This window comes from Oncorhynchus mykiss, chromosome 10 (genome assembly GCF_013265735.2).
Source record: "Oncorhynchus mykiss isolate Arlee chromosome 10, USDA_OmykA_1.1, whole genome shotgun sequence".
NCBI classification, from domain to species: Eukaryota; Metazoa; Chordata; class Actinopteri; order Salmoniformes; family Salmonidae; genus Oncorhynchus; species Oncorhynchus mykiss.
Window position 1 is genome coordinate 29837118 of NC_048574.1, and position 19444 is coordinate 29856561.

Sequence of the window (19444 nt, forward strand, 5' to 3'; positions counted from 1 at the left end):
GTAAAAATCTGGCACACCCTTTGGACTTGGAGTCAGTTGGCTTTTTTATTTTTGCTTTACACAACATGACAGGAGTTGTACAGTATTTATCCTACTCCAATGACAATATCCTGATTATTTTGAGGTTTTATAATACTTGACATAATTATGCCTGATTAAATTTCCTTTCAAACATTTTCTGTTAGTATTTTTTTAATATACAGTATATCAAATAAATGTTGATATACTGTATCATTTACAATTATTTTACAACGATAACTTATCATTTATGAGTCACGGAACGTAACCCTTTGTCAGATTGCAATGGATTGTTTACATAATATATAATATGTAGCCTAACAACCAGTTCTGAGATCATTGACTTAGATTATCCATGGCAACATGTGGCATATTTTTTTTTAAACGTGACATAATACCAAAGCTCAGACAGTGCAACATATGGACATGTTAGTTAAGGTCTATCCGTCATGTTTACACTACCCACTCCTCATCATATTCCATTCTGACGACTCAAAGAGGTAGGGAAGCTTCTTGAATATAAAATATCAATTCTGTGTATTTGTTTTCACATTATTGACTATAATAGTGTTAAAAAAAAGGCCTTGACATTCACTTGGAGAATAAGCCACGTCCCCATTGATGAATCTGTAAACTGTATAAGTCTCAAGTGACACCAATAGTAGTAGTTTGAGGCCACAGACAGTCCACAGTTTGGTTTTCAGTCCCAATGTGAATCAAGCACAACATACAGAGTGAACCCTCACCTGGCTCTCCAAGCCTATCATAGTCCCTACCTCACAGTCAGAGGCCATCAGTAGGGAGAGTCAGTATCAGAGGTTTGTCTGAATGTGAGGCTTCTCTGGTAGAGGAGCAAAGCAGCTGATGACTGCTATGTTTGGGTATGTCTGTCTTCCCATCTCCAGGTAGTATGGTACTTTTGACTTCTCATTCTCCGGTGAATAAGGGGTGATTAACTTTACTAATCTCCCGGGGGAGGAAGACAAAACTTTAATAAAACATGGCAAAAAGGACATAAAAATGGAATTCTGTCCAACACCTTAGCTTAGCCATTACACCAGAACCTCTTGAGGAGGCTGCAAGGTGTTGTAGTAAAGTTGCAATAATGCTATAGGTAGGTAGATGAATAGAGAGAGAGGGAGAGATAGAGACTGACAGATGAGTATATAGTAATTCAGTATCTCATTGATTAAGCCAGGCAGAACCCACAGTGTGAGAAGAGCTCTGAGGGGGATCCAGATGATGGACGCCATGGCGATGACCCAGCCAATCCCCTGAGCCCATTGGGGATACACGTAGTCCTCATAGCTGGCTGGTTTAAACTGGATGATTGTGAACACCAGGATCCCCTGTTGCACAAGAGGAGAGAGAGGGATGATGAAATACATTTATCAATTGCATTCAATGTATTCCTACTCTCAAACCTGGATGTGCCCATGTCATGGGGTTGTATTTGTAGACACTATAATTTTGTTGAGGTGAATGATGACTCACAGTGATCAGAAGAGGAGCCAAACATCCAGCACATTCTAAATAAGATATTAGTCTTACTTCTTGTCGTCTCCAGTAAGTTTGCCGAAAGCCGCTTCACACCTGTCAGAGAGAAAATAATAGGGGGAAGAAATAGAACATAATGTTTTCCTTCCTGTAATGACACACACACACACACACACACACACTAACTGGTCTCACCATAAAGCCCACAGATGACCAGCACCTTAAAAAATATCATGAATCGTAAAAAATAAAAGTAAAAGGATGAAAATGTTTTTTTTTCAGGGGGTGGATCAGCTTTAATATTGTGGATAGATTGTTGCTTCATCAATGTAACGGTCTGCATCATTTCCAAGTGTGTGTGTGTATGTAATATATATATACTACCGTTCAAAAGTTTAGGGTCACTTAAAAATGTCCTTGTTTTTGAAAGAAAATCTCATTTTTGTCCATTAAAATAACATCAAATTGATCAGAAATACAGTGTAGACATTCTTAATGTTGTAAATGACTATTGTAGCTGGAATATCTACGTAGGCATACAGAGGCCCATTATCAGCAACCATCACTCCTGTGTTCCAAAGGCGCGTTGTGTTAGCTAATCCAAGTTTATCATTTAAAAGGCTAGTTGATCATAAGAAAAGTATTTTACAATTATGAAAACTGTTGTTCTGATTAAAGAAGCAATAAAACGGGCCTTCTATAGACTAGTTGAGTATCTGGAGCATCACCATTTGTGGGTTCGATTACAGGCTCAAAATGGCCAGAAACAAAGAACTTCGTTCTGAAACTTGTCAGTCAATTCTTGTTCTCAGAAATGAAGGCTATTCCATGCAAGAAATTGCTATGAAACTGAAGATCTCATACAACGCTGTGTACTACTCCCTTCACAGAACAGCGCAAACTGGGTCTAACCAGAATAGAAAGAGGAGTGGGAGGCCTCGGTGCACAACTGACTGAGCAAGAGGACAAGTACATTAGAGTGTCTAGTTTGAGAAACAGACGCCTCACAAGTCCTCAACTGGCAGCTTCATTAAATAGTACACGCAAAACACCAGTCTCAACGTCAACAGTGAAGAGGCGACTCCGGGATGCTGGCCCTCTAGGCAGAGTTGCAAAGAAAAAGCCATACCTCAGACTGGCCAATAAAAAGAAACGATTAAGAACAGACACTGGACAGAGGAACTCTGCCTAGAAGGCCAGCATCCCGGAGTCGCCTCTTCACTGTTGACGTGAAGGAAGGCCAGTTTTATTGCTTCTTTAATGAGAACAACCATTTTCAGCTGTGCTAACATATTTGCATAAGGGTTTTCTAATGATCAATTGGCCTTTTAAAATGATAAACTTAGATCAGCTAACACCACATATGATTGGAACACAGGAGTGTTAATGGGCCTCTGTACGCCTATGTAGATATTCCATAAAAAAATATGCTGATTCCAGCTACAAGTCATTTACAACATTAACAATGTCTACGCTGCATTTCTGATCAATTTTATGTTATTTTAAATGGACAGAAACTGTGCTTTTCTTTCAAAAACAAAGCAATTTAAGTGACCCCAAACTTTTGAATGGTAGTGTTTATACACACACTTTTTTGGAATATCCTTTCCTTTATTATTCCCCACAAACCTTACCATCCCTATCCCCAATTTGAGTAAACGAATAAACAGCTTCTACATACTAAACACATTCTACAGACACAATCTATTTTACAATAGTTATATTTTGTTTGTTTTTAGTCCTGGCCTTCCTCGATTTCTGATATCCTTCCAGTTTTATTTCTATTTGCCATATATTTGTAACTGTGCTATTTCTGTAACAATCATCGTATGAAGAAGGAGAAGAGGACCAAAGTGCAGCGTGGTACGTATCCATAATACTTTTAATCCAGAATGAATACACAAACAAAAACAACAAAACGATAAACTAACAGTTCTGACAGGTGCAACAAGCACTAACCAGAAAATAACTACCCACAAATCATAGTGGGAAAACAGGCTACCTAAGTATGGTTCTCAGAGACAACAATCGTCAGCTGCCTCTGATTGGGAACCATATCAGGCCAAACACAGAAATACACAACCTAGAACAAAAACATAGAATGCCCACCCCAACTCACGCCCTGACCAAACTAAAACAGAGGCATGAAAAAAGAGAAAAAAATACAGGGCTTGATATTAACCTGTTTATCCACTTTGTGTGTTGTTTGATGCAAGATACCACTTTACAAAATAAAATGCATTATTCCCATACCATTATTACAGAGAATCAGACAAATTATGCTACCCTTTGTCTATTGGCTACTTAGCTTATTCAAGACAGTCTCAAAATACAAAAACTGCCTCTTTAAGACAAAAAAAAAGATCTTTACCAGACTTGCTTTTCAAAGACGTCAAGAAATGTACACATGTTGTGCTCTGTAGGAAACAATCACTCTCACATTCCTGACTACAGGTGCATGTCAGAGAAAAAACCAAGCCATGAGGTTGAAGGAATTGTCCGTAGAGTTTCGAGACAGGATTGTGTCGAGGCACAGATCTGGGGAAGGGTACAATTTTTTTTGCCAGTATTGAAGCTCCCCAAGAACACAGTGGCCTCCATCATTCTTAAATGGAAACAGTTTAAAATGGAAACAACCAAGACTCTTCCTAGAGCTGGCCACCTGGCCAAACTGAGCAATCTGGGGAGAAGGGCTTTGGTCAGGGAGGTGACCAAGAACCCGATGGTCACTCTAACAAAGCTCCAGAGTTCCACTGTGGACATGGGAGAGCCTTCCAGAAGAACAACCATCTCTGCAGCACTCCACCAATCAGGCCTTTATGGTAGAGTGGCCAGACGGAAGCCACTCCTCAGCAAAACGCATATGATAGCCCGCTTGGAATTTGCCAAAAGCCACCTATAGAAGTCCCAGACCATGAGAAACAACATTCTCTGGTCTGATGAAACCATGATTGACTCTTTAGCCTGAATGCCAAGCATCACGTTTGGAGGAAACCTGGCACCATCCCTAGGGTGAAGCATGGAGGTGGCAGCATCAGCCAAGACAACACAGGAACGTCTTCGGGACAAGTCTCTGAATGTCTTTGAGTTGCCCAGCCAGAAGTCAGACTTGAACCCAATCTAACATCTCTGGAGAGACCTGAAAATAGCTGTGCAGCGACGCTCCCCATCCAACCTGACAGAGCTTGAGAGGATCTGCAGAGAAGAATGGGAGACTCCCCAAATACGGATACAGGTGTGCCAAGCTTGTAGCATCAAACCCAAGAAGAATCAAGGCTGTAATCACTGCCAAAGGTCCTTCAACAAAGTACTGAGTAAAGGGTCTGAATATTTATGTAAATGTTATATTTCCCGGTTTTTATTTTTAATACATTTGCAAACATTTCTAAAAACCTGTTTTTGCTTTGTCATTATGTGGTATTGTGTGTAGATTGATGGGGGGGAAACAATATAATCAATTTTAGAATAACGCTGTAACGTAACAAAATGTGTAAAAAGTAAAGCGGTCTGAATACTTTCCGAATGCACTGTATATAGGGGTGTGCCTTTCCAAATCACTTCCAATTATTTGAATTTATCACAGGTAGACTCCAATCAAGTTGTAGAAAAATCAAGGATGATCAATGGAAACAAGATGCACCTGAGCTCAATTTTGAGTCTGGGTCTGAATTTCCCTCTCCTCGCGTCCTATCCTCGTAACCTTTCAAAAGGAGGCCAGAGAGGACAGAGGAGAGAGGACGCAGGAGTTGACGGAATCTAATTGAGAAAAGGCCATGGACTGTTCTCCATGCTCCCAACAGGAATGCGATACCGGTTTATCAAGGCTCAGACCAACATACTCCAAAACAGCTTCTATCCCCCGGTCATAAGACTGGTAGATGGCGAACAACTACTGCTTTCTCTCGCCCACACACTATCCACACTGACTATGGCCATCCACTGACTCTATGGCCATTAGACTTTTACTCAAGTAGTATTTTACTGGGTGACTTTCAACAACCTCTCCCCCATTCAGACACACACACCTTCACTGTCACTCTTACTCACACGTACAGTGCCTCGCAAAAAAGTATTCATCCCCCTTGCCGTTTTTCCTATTTTGTTGCATTCCTGGTGACTACCTCATGAAGCTGATTGAGAGAATGCCAAGAGTGTGCAACGCTGTCATCAAGGCAAAGGATGGCTATTTGAAGATTATCACATATAAAATATACTTTGATTTGTATAACACTTTTTTGGTTACTACATGATTCTATGTGTTATTTCATAGTTTTGATGTTCTCACTATTATTCTACAATGTAGAAAATAGTCAACATTAAGAAAAACCCTTGAATGAGTAGGTGTTCTAAAACTTTTGACCGGTAGTGTACAGTGCCTTGCAAAATTATTCATCTCCCTTGGTGTTTTTTCTATTTGGTTGCATTACAACCAGTCATTTAAATTGAAAAAAATGACTTGTTCCAAAAAATTTAAAAAAAAAAAACAAACAGAAAAGTATTCACCTTCTTTGCTATGAAGCCCCTAAATAACATCTGGTGCAACCAATTTCCTTCAGAAGTCACATAATTAGTTAAATAAAGTCCACCTGTGTGCAATTTAAGTGTCGCATGGTCTGTCACATGATCTCAGTATACATACACCTGTTCTGAAAGGTCCCAGAGTCTGCAACACCACTAAGCAAGGGGCACCACCAATAAAGCGACACCATGAAAACCAATGAGCTCTCCAAACAGGTCAGGGACAAAGTTGTGAAGAAGTACAGATCAGGGTTGGGTTATTAAAAAATATCAGAAACGTTGAACATCCCACAGAACACCATTAAATCCATTTTTCAAAAATGGAAAGAATATGGCCCCACAACAAACCTGTCAAGAGAGGGCCGCCGACCAAAACTCACAGACCAGGCAAGGAGGGCATTAATCATAGAGGCAACAAAGAGACCAAAGATAACCCTGAAGGAGCTGCAAAGCTCCACAGCGGAGATTGGTGTCCATAGGACCACTTTAAGCCAATCACTCCACAGAGCTGGTATGGAAGAGTGGCCAGAATAAAAGCCATTGCTTAAAGAAAAAAAATAAGAAAACATGTTTGGTGTTCGCCAAAATAAATGTGGGAGACTCCACAAAAATATGGAAGAAGGTACTCTGGTCAGATGAGACTAAAATTGGTCAGCCTGAGTGTCCTCAGCACGGCACCACCACTTCCGGCACCAGGCCTACAGTGCGCCTCGGTTCTGCCCACCTCCTTGCTTGTTCTGCCCACTATGACTTATTTGATTCCATTTGAAACGACAGGCTGTGGTCTATCTTGGTTTAATTATACAAATCTTTGGATTGTCATTCTGCAACGCACTGAGAGATGTCATATCAGTAGATGGCAGCATAGAGACCCTGAGGGATGACTGCTGTGAGAGATGACGTCGCAGCTAGACCACTCTTGTATTGAGGTCTGCCGAGGTGAAATCTCCATTTTATGAAATCCAGGGGAACCTCTTTTCTCGTAATGATAGGGGCGGGGCGGTGAACGGGTTCGAAGACGAGAGAAATCGGTCTATTACGTCGGGTTTTTTCGGTTGTGTTGCAACAGATTTGTAGGCGACATACGCACTTGGTTTGGGATCCGTGTTTTTAAATAACATGGGTAATTGCCACACAGTTGGACCAAATGAGGCCCTCGTGGTTTCAGGTACGTAACGTTAAATTACATTCATCTTCAACTTTGGGAATTCTAATTTAACGTTAGTTAACTACTTTTACCTCTTATTTACACCATCGCAAGGACATTGCAGCGTTATTCACAATGGATAACCTCATTTTGTCATTAGCTACGAATTCAGATGCTGCTCTGGCTTCGATCGTTGGCTATATTTTATTTTGGCTTCCAGCTAACGTTTTTTGTGACTTCAATATGCCACACTTCTCCTAACCACCATATGATTGTAAACAACACAACGTTACATCGCATGTATGCTGATATGAATAAGGGATCGTGTTCAACCAAGTCATTGATGTGCTTTTCTAGTTTGGGAAATAGGAACGTTGTGATTATGAATGACAGTCTCCGAATCGTGAGGGAAGGGAGTATGAGAGTGGGTGGATGCATATTACCGTATGTCAGGCCCATAAATTAATAAAAATGTCAGGCCAGATTGCATACAGATGAAATTATATGAAATGTGGCCTGGTATGTTATAGCCTCAGTGATTGCAACTAATGGAGTATTACCCATGAAATACCTATAAATACAACTCTAAACGTATTATAACTAACATAGGATATAAAAAACAAGGACATATTAATCAGTTATTAATAGGTTGTAATAACTGTTGGAAAGATATAGCTAGTCTATCATATACTGTAGCCTTCTATTTGCTGAGTGACAGTATGGGAGAGAGGTTGCAGTGACATGTGAAACCTGAACAAGCCAATGGAATTTGTGGAAGTAGGCCTAATATGCTCAAGGCTATCTTATCTGTATGAGTTGAGTTAGAGACATTACAGATGTAGCGTTAGGTATTTTAAGGTCTGGAAACTAGAGCTGTGTATTGCCAGGGACCTCACAATAGGATATTATCACGATACTTAGGTGCTGATACTTGTATCACGATTCTCACATTCTATATGTATTGCTATTCGATACTGTGATTTTATTGCGATTCGATGTTCCAAACATATTACTCACCATATGTCTTCTGCAGAGGGACAAGAGAGAGCCATGAAAAAACAACTTTTGAATTTGATCAGTCATGGAAATAAAAGTGCTGTAAACAAATTGCCACCCTGTTTTAAAAAAGAAGAAAACAGAGAACAAGCTTTCTTCCGATGAAGGAGAGGACCAAAATGCAGCGTGGTTATTTCGATTCACCTTTAATAAAAAGATAAACACGAACAATACAAACAGAGACAACGATAAACACCTGCCTCTGATTGAGAACCACTTCAGGCAACCATAGACTTTTTTAGACAACCCCACTATACCACAATCCCAATACCTACAAAAACCCCAAGACAAAACACACCACATAATAAACCCATGTCACACCCTGGCCTGACCAAAATAATAAAGAAAACACAAAATACTAAGACCAGGGCGTGACACTATGAAGGAAAAATACTGGGGTTTTCCATATATATTCCATATATTAAGGAGCATATTTCATCACTGATGGGATTCTTTAAAAAGTGCTTCCCTGAAAACAATTCCCAATATGACTGGGTGAGAGATCCTTTCAATGCACCAGCTCCAACTGGTTTCAGCTCTGCAGAGGAGGACCAGTTCATTGATATGACGTCTGACTCCACATTGAGACTGAGGTTCACATCACAGACACTGAGTGAATTCTGGCTGAGTGTAGAGGCAGTATCCACTCTTAGGGCAGAGGGCCATGGGCATTCTTCTTCCTTTTGCAACATCTTATCTTTGTGAGACTGGCTTCTCTGCTGTTGCTGCACTGAAGACCAAGTACACATCCCAGCTAAACATTGAGCAGGAGCTGAAAGTTGCAGTATCATGCTTCAAACCCCGCTTCGAAAAGCTGAGCTCTGCAAAACGTGCTCATTGTAGCCATAAATCCTGGCTTCCTCATTTTGATTTTTAAAAATCAGCACAAATTGTTTTATTCATTTTTGTTTTATAGGTCAAAGTGTTTCATATATTGTGCTCCTGAGTTCATGTTGCTGATCAATTTGAATTTATTATTATTTATTGATTATATATAAAAAAACATTTTTAAAAATCAGTATCAAATGGTCAAAACAATTTTGGTTTACCTGACCAAATTCACATTGAAATGTGACTTATAGATCTGTCATTCTCATTGAAAGCAAGTAGATTTGGTAGATTATTTTCTTTGTCCGCTATTTCTATGCTTCCCTTATGTTTTGTTTTGGCATATTTTACTTTTGGTTTTGTACACCAGCTTCAAACAGCTGAAAATACAATCTTTTTCGTTAGGGAAAAGATATTTCACAGCGGTTTTGATGGCACGATGATTCTTTACCAGTGGCAGTTGGTGCTATTTTAAGATGAGGGAGGACGATTATATATTTTTATCATGGCATTTCTATTACAGCATATTGGATGACTGTCATTCATATTCCATTCACCCAGCTCAATGTAACAATAGGTTTAGGCTACTATTCAAATTTCCCCTGTATCCATAATGAGATTGCTACAACCTAGCCTATGAATTAAAGTTTACAACGTAGCACAGGTCGAGAGAAATTTGAGTAATCAAGGTGACAGACAGTGACACATTCAATACTGCCTTGCACTCTTGCTTGCATCTAGCTGATCTAGAGTGTAATCATTAGTCCAACAATTTTAAACAGGAGTTTCTATTGGACAAATTCAGATATGTTTATCCCCGTTTCGTTCAGTTTGCTTCGGTTTAAGAAAGTTTAACAGATTCGGCGGAATGAATACACCCCTGATCACACAAAACACAGTTTCATAGCAGCCACATACAAACAGCATGATCACTTTGATCATTGTAGCTATAATTTCTTCTCACATCTACACTCTCTCCTCCTCTCACCTTTACCCTTCGCTTGTGGACTTCAGTGCACAACATATCAGCTGTCTGTGACCAGGCAAAAAAATATTTCCAAGCCAAACTACCATATCATAACCGCTACACACAGCCTACATCGTTATCACCATTATTAGCTAAGGTCATATTCAATTATTAGCTCAGGTCATATTTAAATAGCTACTAGAACTAACACATTAGTAAATCTGCTACAATCAGGCAGTACAGTGTAGTCAGCAAGCAGTTACACCTGCGGGCCTGGTGCCAATAAATTAATAAAACCAAAAGCTTACCTTGACTTGGAAAAGTTCCAGTTTTGGATACCCACAGCCAGCTAGCTAACATAGCATCCCTCTCTGTTTGAGCCAGGTGTTTGAGTAGGCTAAACTAGCTAACTACATTCGCTAGCTTGATTGGGTGGACAACTTGTCAGTTCATGCTGCAAGAGCTCTAATAGGTTGGAGGACATCCTCCAGAAGGAGGACATCCTCATAATTACTGTGTATGTCTATGGAAGGGGAAGAGAACCATGAGCCTCCTAGGTTTTGCATTGTCCTCCCAGTGGAGGCTACTGTAAACCTTCATTGCAAAACAGTTTGTTTTAATCAATTATTTGCTGACATGTATTTAGTATAGTTTTATCTAAAAAGGATCACTTTTAATGTTTCACTACTTTTACTTTCATGAAATTCACGGATTCAGGATGGTTCCCCCCTTCTCCTCTGAGGAGCCTCCACTGTTCTCTACACTAAACTTGCTTTTTTTTATCACAAACTAAAATTAGGTGAACTTCTAGAATTTTAGCAACCAGGGATTGGCAAAGAGATTTTTGCATAGTGCATGTTTAACTGTTTTGAACTACAAGCACAGATGCAACACAAATTAATTTGCTTAGGCATTAATCATAGCCTTTGAAGCCGACAACCAGGGTTGGAAATTCGATTTTGTCATTGGCGGGTATATATATTGGGTATATATATTGGCGGGTATATATTTATATATATTTGTCATTGGCGGGAATGTATATTTCACCAGCCACGTGGCGGGTGGTCACACAGAGTATTTGGGAACAGTTTTGTTTTTATCCGAAGCCCACATGTAGAAGTTGATCGAATTGACAAGAAAGGCTACTAAGTATGACTTTGTACTTCGTGTTTCTTGGCCAGTTACATCGTTTTGTTCACATGCTATGTTTTTCAATGTTAGTTTGAGTTTGCTGCAACTGTCTGCTGCTAGGAAGAGGTTGCAGTCAGAGATTTTTCTCATCACAGACAATAGAGTTACCACGGTAATGGCCCGTCCCTTAAAGGGCCAGCTGAACATTTTTGTCTCACCTAATCATTGTGCTTCATTGAGCATGGATCACTCCCAAACATGTTTATTAATGAACTTTTAGCCATTGTTCTTCTAGATTTGTTCGTGTGCTTCTACATTTATTCTTAAAACATTATGTACTCCTTGTAAAAAATGTCAGCGTAGAGCCCAGCTCTATCACTCAGCATTTTGTGGCAGGGCAGGAACTTTGTTGATTCTTGATGTTCAGTTGTAGAACTGTTTATCTGTTTTTATTATTGGATCTAAATTATTTATTTTAACATACATTGGTTAAAAGATGCAGGTAACAAAAATGAAATTACACAATATACCCCATTACTTCATTAGTTATTTTGTTGTGAGTTTTTGAATAATTATGGAGAGAAAAAAAATGTTTTGGCTGATAAAACATGTCAGTGGCTGGTAGATTTATTTTCAATCTACTGTACCTGCCACAATGGCTGGCGGACCAAAAAGTAAATTTCCCACCCTGTCGACAACTAGTACCAGTAAGACACATTGATAACTGCCAAATGTTACCACAATTGTGTTTTCCAAAACTTTATTTCGGTTTTGAGTGTGAGCTAACTTTCCTGCACTAGAAATGTCACCAACACCATCAATTGTGGTTTGTTGGTGGTGTAGCCTTCTGTATGTGGAGCAACTGTTGAAGTGAAAGTGTCAGGGGAAGTTTTTAGAGACAATGTTTTAGTTTGTAGTCTACAGGAGGCTTGTTGTGACAGACAAGTGTTTACACATAAGGCCTAAAACTAAGGCTGTGACAGTCATGGAATTTTGGATGACGGTTATTGACCAGCCGGTTGCAAGCGTGGTGAAACTGAGAAGACATTGTCTGTCCTTTTGAGTTTCGAAACTCATGTTAGGATATGTCAGTTATCCCGTGAGAGCTTTTGTGCCAAACCCACTAAGGCGTTTCAGATGCCAAGCTTATGGTCGTGTTGTGAAGGAGGGAGATTCTGAGATGTGAGAAGTGTGCAGGAGGGCATGGCACAAAGGAATTTGTAGTATCGGTGGAAAAAACTGTGTGTCAATTGTGGGGGTGCCAATATTGCTGGGGATCAGAAGTGCCCGGTGCGAGAGACAGGTTGAGGTTGCCAGCATCAGAGTAGAACAGAAGGTCTCATTTGCCGAGGCAGTGAAGGGAGTAGAGGATGATGAGTCAAGGGTAGGCCTAGGCCAGTACAGAGTGATACAAATTTGTGCTTCAGTAAGGTTGGCTTCTTAGCATTCAGTGCCATGGTTATCACAGAAAATAGACGTTGTGGTGGCAGCTGCAGAGAAGTACTTGGGTGTACAAGGTTTTACTGTAGAAGATTTACAAGGTGTGTTGAACAAAAGTGTCCTGTCCTCCCAGGCTGTCAGTTAGGGTCAAAGTAGTGGAATGGGGTGTTTAAAAAAAATAGTAGAATATAGGTGTAGGGTTAGTTAATGGTGCAATTGTATTTAGGTAGGACTTCCCAACTTTAAATCTTCGTCATACTTCTTCTTATTCTTCTTCACACAACACCTCTTATACCGTTTAAGCTAGAAACGACATTCAAACTTTATAACATGTAAACCAGGGGTCTCCAACAGAAATCTTCTTCTACTTCTCTGCTATTCAAATCTGAAATTATAACAGAATCATCTGGTACCAATCAAACATTACAGCTGTTTATGTAACAGCATCAACTTTTGACCACTTTCCGAACAAGTTAGACAAAAGGTTAGAGGGTATGACATTTTTGTCTACTTCTCTACTATTTAAATCTGGCAAAGAAACAAAAATATCCACTACGGATCTAAGGATACAGTTATTTTAGTAACTTCATTAAAACATTTTCCAAACTTTTTCTGAACAACTGCCGTTCTGACCGGTCTCCCAATAAGTCAGACTCCAGAGATTTGAGACTGGGACGGAGGTTCATCTTCCAGCAGGACAATGACCCTAAGCATACTGCTAAAACAACACTCAAGTGGTTTATTGGGAAACATTTAAATGTTTTGGAATGGCCTAGTCAAAGCCCAGACCCCAATCCAATTGAGAATCTGTGGTATGACTTAAAGATTGCTGTACATCAGCGGAACCCATCCAACTTGAAGGAGCTGGAGCAGTTTTGCCTTGAAGAATGGGCAAAAATCCCAGTGGCTAGATGTGCCAAGCTTATAGAGACATATCCCAAGATGGTGGCTCTTCAAGGTATTGACTTTGGGGGGGTGAATAGCTATGCATGCTCAAGTTTTATTTCTTGTTTGTTACACACACAAAAATATGTTGCATCTTCAAAGTGATAGGCATGTTGTGTAAATCAAATGGCACAACACCCCCCCCCCCCCCCCCCCCGCCCAAAAAAACAAATCTATTTTAATTCCAGGTTGTAAGGCAACAGAATAGGAAAAATGGCAACGGGTTGAATACTGTAGATTGCTTGCGGGAAAAAATTAAAACTATATATTGTCTTCTTTTTTTTTACTGTAACCATTTAAAATGTTCGTAAATGAACATGGGTTTGAATGAGAACCATAGGAATACAGAGGTAGCAATTGAAAATGGTCCCTCTCCTTGGTCCATTAAGCTACAAGACCAACTTTAAAACATTCAGGCTATCAAATTCTTTAACCCTATAACTAACTATAACTATAACTAAATACATTTGAGAGCATTTGCATAAAATAACCAACAGTAATTCTTGAACGTTCAAGTGAGATACAGCAAACCAATTTTCATATGTTCAGGCTATCCTAACTTTTCATCCACCTACTTTTTCAACTATAACCAGTCATCACATTACAACTGCAGACACTTCCACTACTATAACGTTTTTCAAAACCATACATACAGTTGAAGTCAGAAGTTTACATACACTTAGGTTGGAGTCATTAAAACTCGTTTTTCAACCATTCCACACATTTCTTGTCAACAAACTATTGTTTTGGCAAGTCGGTTAGGACATCTACTTTGTGCAAGTCATTTTTCCAACAATTGTTTACAGACAGAGTATTTCACTTATAACTCACTGTATCACAATTCCAGTGGGTCAGAAGTTTACATATACTAAGTTGACTATGCCTTTAAACAGCTTTGAAAATTCCTGAAAATTATGTAATGTCTTTTCATGGGAAACATACATCAGAAATCAGCCAAGACCTCTGGTCTGGTCTGGTTCATCCTTGGGAGCAATTTCCAAATGCCTGAAGGTACCACGTTCATCTGTACAAACAATAGTACGCAAGTATAAACACCATGGGACCATGCAGCCGTCATACCGCTCAGGAAGGAGACGCGTTCTGTCTCCTAGAGATGAACATACTTTGGTGGGAAAAGTGCAAATCAATCCCAGAACAACAGCAAAGGACCTTGTGAAGATGCTGGAGGAAACAGATACAAAAGTATCTATATCCACAGTAAAACAAGTCCTATATTGAACCTGAAAGGCTGCTCAGCAAGGACGAAGCCACTGCTCCAAAACCACCATAAAAGAGATTGTACTTTTTGGAGAAATGTCCTCTGGTCTGATAGAACTGTTTGGCCATAATGACCATCATTATGTTTGGAGGAAAAAGGAGGAGGCTTGCAAGCCCAAGAACACCATCCCAACCGTGAAGCATGGGGGTGGCAGCATAATGCTGTGGGGGTGCTTTGCTGCAGGAGGGACTGGTGCACTTCACAAAATGGATGGCATCATGAGGTAGGAGAATTATATGGATATATTGAAGCAAGATCTCAAGACATCAGTCAGGAAGTTAAAGCTTGGTTGCAAAATGGTTCTTCCAAATGGACAATGACCCCAAGCATACTTCCAAAGTTGTGGAAAAATGGCTTAAGGACAACAAAGTCAAGGTTTTGGAGTGGCCATCACAAAGCTCTGACCTCAAACCTATAGAAAATTTGTGGGCAGAACTGAAAAAGTATGTGCGAGCAAGGAGGCCTACAAAACTGACTCAGTTACACCAGCCCTGTCCGGAGGAATGGGCCAAAATTCACTTAAATTATTGTGGGAAGCTTGTGGAAGGCTACCTGAGACTTTGACCCTAGTTAAACAATTTTAAGGCAATGCTACCAAATACTAATTGAGTGTATGTAAACTTCTGACTCACTGGAAATGTGATGAAAGAAATGAAAGCTTAAATAAATAATTCTCTCTACTATTATTCTGACATTTCACATTCTTAAAAGAAAGTGGTGATCCTAACTGACTTAAGACAGGTACTTTTTACTAGGATTAAATTGTGAAAAACTGAGTTTAATTGTCTTTGGCTAAGGTGTATGTAAGTTTCCGACTTCAACTGTACTTTAAAACTGCTTTGCTTTAAATCAGTGTTCACTGACCAAGATCACTTTCTGAGTCAAAATGCAAGCTAAGATTTTTTTTAAACATGACTTGAAAACGTAAGCCTATGCAACATTAACCAGTTCAATACAGTTCTGTAGCAATGACGTTTAGGCTAAAGGCCCAATACATTATCAAATCAAATTTTATTTGTCACATTATCCGAATACAAGAAATGTAGACTTTACCGTGAAATGCTTACTTACAAGCCCTTAACCAACAATGCAGTTCAAGAAGAGTTAAGAAAATAATTACCAAATAAACCAAAGTAAAAAATAATAAAAAGTAACACAATAAAAAAACAATAACGAGGCTATGTAGAGGGGGTACAGCTACCAAGTCAGTGTGCGGGGGTACAGGTTAGTTGAGGTCATATGTACATGTAGGTAGGGTTGAAATGACTATGCATACATAATAAACAACAAATAGCAGCAGTATATAAAGCCAATGGTGGGGGGGGGGGGGCGTGGGGGGGTGTAAATAGTCCGGTGGCCATTTTATTAATTGTTCAGCAGTCGTATGGCTTGGGGATAGAAGCTGTTAAGGAGCCTTTTGGTCCTAGACATGGCGGTCCGGTACTGCTTGCAGTGCGGTAGCAGAGAAAACAGTCTCCGACTTAGGTGACTGGAGTCTCTGACAATTTTATGGGCTTTCCTCTGACACGCCTATTATATAGGTCCTGGATGGCAGGAAGCTTGGCCCCAGTGATGTACTGGGCTGTTCGCACTACCCTCTGTAGCGGCTTGCAATCAGATGCCGTGCAGTTGCCATACCAGGCGGTGATGCAACGTGTCAGGATGCTCCCGATGGTGCAGCTGTAGAACTTTGGAAGATCTGGGGACCTATGCCAAATCTTTTCAGTCTCCGGGGACCTATGCCAAATCTTTTCAGTCTCCTGAGGGGGAAAAGGTTTTGTCATGCCCTCTTCACAACTGCCTTGGTGTGTTTGGACCATGATAGTTTGTTGGTGATGTGAACACCAAGGAACTTGAAACTCTCGACCCGCTCCACTACAGCCCCGTCAATGTTAATGGGGGCCTGTTCGCCCCGCCTTCTCCTGTAGTCCACGATCAGCTCCTTTGTCTTGCTCACATTGAGGAAGAGGATGTGTTGTCCTCGCACCACACTGCCAGTTCTCTGACCTCCTCCCTGTAGGCTGTCTCATCGTTGTCGGTGATCAGGCCTACCACTGTTGTGTCGTCAGCAAACTTAATGATGGTGTTGGAGTCGTGTTTGGCCACACAGTCGTGGGTGAACAGGGAGTACAGGAGGGGACTAAGTACACACCCCTGAGGGGCCCCAGTGTTGAGGATCAGCGTGGCAGATGTGTTGTTGCCTAACCTTACCACCTTGGGGCGGCCCGTCAGGAAGTCCAGGATCCAGTTGCAGAGGGAGGTGTTTTGTTCCAGGGTCTTTAGCTTAGTGATGAGCTTCGTGGGCACTATGGTGTTGAACGCTGAGCTGTAGTCAATGAAAAGGAGGTAAAGGGCAGTGTGGAGTCCGATTGAGATTGCGTTATCTGTGGATCTGTTGGGGCGGTATGTGAATTGGAGTGGGTCTAGGGTATCAGGCAGGATGCTGTTGATGTGAGCCATGACCAGCCTTTGAAAGCAAGTCATGGCTACCGACGTGAGTGCTGCGGGGCGGTAATCATTTAGGCAGGTTACCTTCGCTTCCTTTGGCACAGGCACTATGGTGGTCTGCTTGAAACATGTAGGTATTACAGAATCGGTCAGGTAGAGATTGAAAATGACAGTGAAGACACTTATCAGTTGGTCAGTGCATGCTTTGAGTACACGTCCAGGTAATCTGTCTGGCCCCGCGGCTTTGTGAATGTTGACCTGTTTAAAGGTCTTGCTCACATCGGCTACCGAGAGCGTTATCACACAGTCATCCAGAACAGCTGGTGCTCTCGTGCATGCTTCAGTGTTGTTTGCCTCGAAGCGAGCATAAAAGGCATTTAGCTCGTCTGGTAGGCTCACGTCATTGGGCAGCTCACATTTGGGTTTCCCTTTGTAGTCCTTAATAATTTTCAAGCCCTGCCACATCCGACGAGCATCAGAGCCAGTGTAGTAGGATTCAATCTTAATCCTGTTTTGACACTTTGCTTGTTTAATGGTTCGTCTGAGGGGATAGCTGGATTTCTTGTAAGTGTCTGGATTAGTGTCCAGCTCCTTGAAATCGGCAGCTCTAGCCTTTAGCTCGATGCGGATGTTGCCTGTAATCAATGGCTTCTGGTTTTGAAATGTACATACGGTCACCTATGGGATGATGTCGTCGATGCACTTATTGATGAAGCCAATGACTGAGGTGGTATAATCCTCAATGGCATTGGATGAATCCCAGAACATATTCCAGTCTGTGCTAGCAAAAACGTCCGGTAGCATCGGCGTCATCTGACCACTTCTGTATTAAGCAAGTCACTGGTTCTTCCTGCTTTAGTTTTTGCTTGTAAGCAGGAATCAGGAGGATAAAATTATGGTCAGATTTTCCAACTGGAGGGCAGGGGAAAGCTTTGTATGCATCTCTGTGTGTGGAGTAAAGGTGGTCTTCATATCAAATCAAATATTTTTGTTCACATACACATTTTTAGCAGATGTTATTGCGTGTGTAGGGCTATGCTTGAACTTCCCTGCCAATGTTGTTCTTCTCAGACCATTTTGAAATTATATTTTAACATTTTAGGTATATGATCACACTGGTAATAGATCATTTATTGTTTTACTTGAGAGGCAAAGCTGAGTGAGCTTAATAATTTGCAATTTTTTTACTGGATTGATGGCCTGCATCCAGGGCCTATAATTAACACTCGCCAATGTGGGTAAGAATGTCTAATTCACCAGCCACATTGGCAGGTGGTCACACTCAGGGCTCTAGAGTGCGAGCATTTCATAAATAGTCAAGTATGGGCACAAATGCAAGTTGTGATTTATAGCTAAATAAATGCTGCAGTAGCTATTTTCAAAGTATTTCTGCAACTTTGTTTCATATCTGATAATGCACAAAGAAATTTGAATCCTAATGTTATAGCTATCCCACCTCACACAGAAATACTGCCTGTCTGAGGGGCTGTGAGCACTGTGAGTGAAGTGCTGAAAGATTCATTTTTAGAAGCAATGCGCACAGGCATAAAAGTTTACTAGAAAGTCTACTTTAGTGAGACTTTGTCCTTGTGTTTCTTGGCTATTTACATTGTTTTGTTCATAACCAAGGTTGCTTTTCAATGTTTGAGTTTGCTTCCACTGCTAGCAAAAAGAGACATCATTGTCCTCAATTAGTGAGATTCTAACAGGCACACAAAACTACTGGAGTGGCCCTGTTACTAACGTAACCTTAAAAGGGGCAGCTGAAAATGTTTGGTTAAAAGACTCGGGTCACAGAGTATTAAATTCAATCGACCAATATATACCACATTGCTTATTATTAATAATACATGTATTCTTTTAGAAACATTAATAAGCAAAATCGTCAATTTTTTCTGTGTTTTTAAGTGTATTTATGGCAAGAAAATATTTCAGCTGGAAAAAAATCTGGGTAGCTGCTTTATTTTTTAAATTTAGTGGCTTATATACAAAAAAGTACATTTTAGGCCCTGCCTGCATCAGTCTGAGGGCAGGGAGCAGTGGTGAGGCTGCCTCTCACCCGTCTCACCGTCCCTCCACTCTCCCTCCCTACGCTGACAAAATGTTTCTGCCTCATGCACCAATTCATGTTGTTACTCATATGAACAGAGAAAGTGACATTTTTCTTGAT

General features: G+C 40.5%; 1 protein-coding gene and 1 long non-coding RNA gene across 2 annotated transcripts in view; one reads left to right on the forward strand and one right to left on the reverse strand.

The window, feature by feature from the left end:
- Positions 1-940: 940 nt before the first annotated feature.
- On the reverse strand, positions 941-1619 carry LOC118966732. Its single transcript, XR_005053614.1, has 2 exons — positions 1570-1619; positions 941-1367 (listed from the first exon to the last, which is right to left on the reverse strand). It is a non-coding gene; the product is annotated as an uncharacterized LOC118966732 (long non-coding RNA).
- A 5284-nt stretch (positions 1620-6903) lies between these two features.
- LOC100653448 (flotillin-2a) overlaps positions 6904-19444 on the forward strand; it is a 37528-nt gene continuing 24987 nt past the window's right edge. The window contains exon 1 of the mRNA XM_036990030.1: positions 6904-7201. Within this exon, the coding sequence (XP_036845925.1) occupies positions 7153-7201 (49 nt within the window). The 5' untranslated portion in view covers positions 6904-7152. The remainder of the gene's footprint in view (positions 7202-19444) is intronic.